This window comes from Microtus ochrogaster, linkage group LG1, assembly GCF_000317375.1.
Source record: "Microtus ochrogaster isolate Prairie Vole_2 linkage group LG1, MicOch1.0, whole genome shotgun sequence".
Classification (NCBI taxonomy): domain Eukaryota; kingdom Metazoa; phylum Chordata; class Mammalia; order Rodentia; family Cricetidae; genus Microtus; species Microtus ochrogaster.
This window is the reverse complement of record NC_022027.1, coordinates 3,966,896-3,971,658: the sequence shown is the minus strand read 5'-3', so window position 1 is coordinate 3,971,658 and position 4,763 is coordinate 3,966,896. Positions and strand designations below refer to the sequence as shown.

The following is a 4,763-nucleotide window of genomic DNA, read 5'->3' as shown; positions in this document are numbered from 1 at the left end:
AAAAAAAAAAAAAAAAGTGTTGCCTGTCAGGGGTCTCCTGCAGTCCCCGGAAGCTGTCCCTGTCTCTAGATTGTCTGACCTGGTGTCCTCTCCTCCCTAAGTGAGCCTGGAGATCTCCAACTCCCGGGAGGAAGGTCACGCACACCCAGACCCCTTGAGATGGATCGTGTGACCAGATACCCCATATTCAGCAACCCCCATTCAGCACGTGTCACCAGCTTGGTGCTGGATGAAAACACCAGCTACACCGTTGAGCTGGTGGGTGTGGGGCCCGAAGCTGGTTGGAGCCATGAGGATCTGCAGACCTGGTCCACTGAGTATCAAACCAGGCCAGATGTAAAGAGAACAGGTGTGTCCTCCACCAGGCAAGTCTTCCTTGGCCAGTCCTCTCCGAGGTCACTGTACTTGGAGGACGAAGACGAAGAGATGGAGGCATACCACCTGGATGACACCAACAGTGCCCTCCGCAGCCAACCGAGGGACCTGGATGCCGAGCGCTGGGCGGTCATCCACAGCCAGGCCATCAGGAAGGGCAGCACAGTGGCCACACTCCAGGGGGAGCCCAGGCCCACTGGCCAGCCTCGGCCCAAGTCCACTGATGAGATCTTGGTGGACACGGAACAAATTGATTTCCTGGCTGCTCGGCAGCAATTCCTGAGTTTGGAGAAAGCAAACACAAACCCCGTTCCTCGGAGCCCCACAGCCAGGGAAACCTTTGTGCAAGCCCCACCAGGGGTCAGCCAAGCCTCCAAGGCCTCCTCCAGGCCCCACCTAGTCAATGGCTATGCCATACCTACTGAGCCACCAGCGAAGGAGGTGACTTCAGAGAAGACTGTCCATGTCTCCCCAGCTGGACAAACAGTAGTAGTTCGTGCAGCTAACGACCCTGGCCCCTGGACCCGAGCAGAGTCTCCTGAGACCCCCAAAGAAACGCCCATCGAGAGAGAGATTAGACTGGCCCAGGAGCGTGAGGCAGAGCTGCGGGAACAGAGGGGGCTTGGGCGGGCGGCTGGACATCAGGAGCTGGTTCAGATCCCCAGTAGGCCGTTGCTCAACAAGGTGAGCCTGGCTGAGTCTCCAGTGCGCAGAGATAGGGGCCGCCCGTCCCTCTATGTGCAGAGGGACATGGTGCAGGAGACACAGCGAGAAGAAGACCATCGTCGGGAGGGTCTGCAGGTGGGCAGGGCATCCACACCCGACTGGTCCTCCCAGGACCTTCGGCCTGGACTCCAGAGAAGCCTGAGTTCTGACTACATCCTCACCCCAGATGCCCGAGCCACTGACCCAGCTCCAGAGGCAAGAAAGGTCAACCGGATCCCACCAGATGCCTACCAGCCATATCTGGGCCCTGGGACCCCCAAACTTGATTTCTCAGCCTTTGGAGTATACAGCAAGCCAAATGGTGTCTCCACAGAGGACACCAAAGCTGTGACCTTCCAGAAGGCAACAGAATCTCCAAGGGAAGTCTCAGAATATTCTAGAAGGTCTCTGAGCTCGAAACAAGAGCCCTTGAAGCCTCTGCGTGCCAATGTGGGTGTCGTGCAATTAGAGAATTTCCACCTGCGTCCACTGCAGTTCAAGGTCCCAGATGTCCCCCAGCAGGCTGAGACCTCCCATACCTGGGGCTGGGAGGTGGCTGGAGGCCCAGTGTTGAGGCTACAAAAATCACAGTCTTCTGACCTGCTGGAAAGGGAGGTGGAGGACGTCCTGCGGAGGGAGCGAGAGGTGGCTGAAGAGCGGAGAAATGCCTTCTTCCCAGAGGTGTTCTCCCCAGGGCCGGAACAAGAGGAGCAAGAGTCCCGGAGTTCCTCCCGAGCATCTGGTGAGCGGGGTTCCAGAGGGTGGCTGTTCTGTCCTGAGGTCTCAGGGGTGGAGGAAGTAGATTCCGGAGAGAAAATGCCAACTTTGCTTTAGATTTTTTGAACGCTGTTATTGGACCGGGACAGGTTAGCAGCTGCTTATCTTATTGATGGATTGCTCCTCTTGGTTAATCACAAATCCCCCACCTTACTTCCCAGTATCTGTGGCTCACTGTCTGTCTAAAGCTCTCCTGGTGTCTACTCCAGCCAGGCTGTCACAGTGGGCTGCTGTTCGCCTGTCTGCTTCCCTGACTTTGTAAGTACTCCAGATTCTTGTCCAGAGACCTCCCTGACGACACCGTCTCTTCCCCCCACAGGCATCACCGGCAGCTACGCAGTGTCAGAATCCCCAGTATTCACCCCCGTCCAACTGCATTCAGGCCTGGTGTGGAAGGTGCAGGCCCCCGAGGACACCGCTCTGGGACAGAAGACAAAAAAGGAGGTGTGGGTGAGTGGACAGAGCTGTGGCCACCTGCTACCCGTGGGGACTGGGTGTTTCTTCTAATCCCTGGGTTTCTAGTCTGAGAGGGCACACAAGCAGGGGACACTTATTGTGGGGTCACTCTCAGGGTCAAAGGTCAAAGACTGATGAGGAAGAAAACAAATATCAAATGGTCATTACCACCATTTTGTTTTTGTTTTTACTTTATAAGTCAGACCAGGCTGGCCTCAAACTCACAGAGATCGCCTGCCTCTGCTTCCCAAATGCTGGGATTAAAGGCGTGCACTACCACCGCCCGGCCTGACACCATTATTTTCATATGTGAACCCGAGTGCCACTGTGCATATATGAAGATTGTATGACAACCTCTGGTTTGATTTCTCATCTCCCTGGCCCCACAGTCATGGGTCTGCCACACCCTGCCGGCCACACCACACCCTGCGGCCTGCAGGCTGCACAGAAACCACACCTTCAGGTCTTGGCATCAATCCTTCATGGCTACTGAGCTCACAAAACCAGTCTAATTTCAAGATGGGTAGTGGCAGCGCTCACCTTTAATCCCAGCACTCAGGAGGCAGAGGCAGGCGAATCTCTGTGAGTTTGAGGCCAGCCTGGTCTACAAGAGCTAGTTCCAGGACAGGCTCCAAAGCTACAGAGAAACCTTGTCTGAAAACCAGAAAAAGAAAAGAAAAACAAACAAACAAAAAACCCTAAGTCTGATTTCAAGTGTAGGTACCAGGTACCTGGGCCGTGCTGGGAGGGTCCAAAGGACACCACAGAGAACAGCACATGTCTGACCCTACCCACCTGGTCTCACAGCCTGACCCCATGGTATGTGGAAACAGATGGCGGGAGACTCTGGGAGAGCGCCACCAGCTGGGCTTCCAGCTCTGAAGGGATGATTTGCCTGTGAGAGGACTTTCAGGCGGGCGCAGGGGCTGGGCAGCAAGGATGAACACTGATTCTTGTTCCTTTCATGCAGTATGCCGGAATCAACTCCTCGGACCGGGTCAACTCAGAGGTGAGTGAGCTCCAGAGGGAAAGGATGCGGTCTGTCCCTTCCTGTCAGCACCTCCACCATAGCACTGGTCACTCAGGACGGCTACTTCGCTGACAATCTGCTCTGTTGATGGAGTCTGCCTGGGATAGATTGTGCTGTGATCTACTTGTGATGCCTGTCATGGGTACAGATTATGGATAAAGATCTGAGTGAGGTTTTGGTGCGGGGGGTGTTGTTGTTTTTGATTTTTTTTTACCAGAAGACAAAGATTTCAACAGGAAGAGCTGCAAATAAGAAATTATTGTTATTATTATTATTATTATTATTATTGATAGTCTCACTATGTTGCAAACTAAGCTGGCCTCAAACTCACACTCTTCCTTCCTTAGCCTCAGCCTCCTGTGTGCTGAAATTATAGACGTGACCCTTTCTAGGCTGAGGCTGGGCGTGACTTCTTTGCTGTGGAAGTCTATGTTCCTTTGCTTGAAGAAGACGGTGTAAAATAGAAGAGGGGAGGGTCTCACCTCGCTCTGTGCCAGACCATCCTGCACGTCGTCAACGGGAAGGCAGCTGGGGTGGCTAATATGTCCACACCTCTCTGTGTGCAGGTCCTGGGAGCCACGCGAGTAACAAGACACAAGAGCCTCTTGGCAGAGCGCTGGGAAGCAGGCATCTATGCCAGCGAGGATGAAGACTGAGCCTGGAACGAAGGACGTCTACTTCCATTTGTCCAACCCCAGCCCCATAGAAGCTGCCAGACCCGCCCCAGCCTCTGCAGCCACGCCTGGCCCAAGCTGATGTTTGTGGCCTGAATACTGGTTCTGTTTTCCTGGGGTGGGGAGTACTTCCTGCTTGGGGGTCTCAGATGGGGCTAAATGATAATTCTGCCGGTTCTTTGCCGAATGCTCTGGTCCAAGGGTAGGATCAGGCTGCCTGCCATGGGATGTAATGCCCTGGAAACTGTGGGTCCAGGGCTCCCCTCTTACAGCCCGCAGCCTCTCTGCAAGGTGCGCCAGTGGGGGGCAGAGCCCAGATCCACCACCCGACAGAAAGAGGCTTGATCTAGGGACCTGCCACTGCAGTCTGGCCAACCCTGCACGTGTCTGTGTTGCTACTAATAAACTTCCCATGAGCTGCCTGCCTGGAGTAGAGAATGCACCCTGTGTAGACCCCCCTCCCACCCTCTTCCACTCACCCTCCTCCCCACCCTCCAGCCAGCCCCGTTCTTTCTGGGGACATCAGTCCTGTCCCTCCCAGGACGTGAATTCCAATCGGGCCCAGGTCCTGGGAGTTTGTTTGTGGGAAGCTGGGATGCTAACGTAGCGGAGCAGACAAGGACGTGTTCACAGACAATCTAATAGGGTGGACCCCAACACCTGCAAAACATGGGGTGCTGTGCTAGTCAGGACTCTCTAGAGCAACGTCTTAGAAAGTGAATATTCATACAGCTGTGAACAGAGTC

At 54.7% G+C, this 4,763-nt stretch overlaps 1 protein-coding gene across 2 annotated transcripts; it reads left to right on the top strand.

Moving 5' to 3' along the window:
* Positions 1-9: 9 nt before the first annotated feature.
* Positions 10-4,430, top strand: Misp (mitotic spindle positioning). 2 transcript variants are annotated; one of them, XM_026785242.1, is made up of 4 exons: positions 10-1,822; positions 2,177-2,301; positions 3,284-3,322; positions 3,910-4,430. In XM_026785242.1, exons 1-4 carry the CDS (start codon positions 160-162, stop codon positions 3,997-3,999), a joined length of 1,917 nt encoding a protein of 638 aa, XP_026641043.1. In that variant the 5' UTR covers positions 10-159; the 3' UTR covers positions 4,000-4,430. The 2 variants fall into 2 exon arrangements, with proteins under 2 accessions (XP_026641043.1, XP_005359162.1); XM_005359105.2 differs by having other exon boundaries at positions 2,177-2,307.
* Positions 4,431-4,763: the final 333 nt, after the last annotated feature.

Bases quoted from the DNA above. Each gene is read 5' to 3' on its own strand.
- Misp (XM_005359105.2), top strand. From the start codon at position 160: ATGGATCGTGTGACCAGATACCCCATATTCAGCAACCCCCATTCAGCA. The intron at 1,823-2,176 runs GTGAGCGGGGTT...TTCCCCCCACAG, and splicing joins GAGTTCCTCCCGAGCATCTG to GCATCACCGGCAGCTACGCA. The intron at 2,308-3,283 runs GTGAGTGGACAG...CCTTTCATGCAG, and splicing joins AGACAAAAAAGGAGGTGTGG to TATGCCGGAATCAACTCCTC.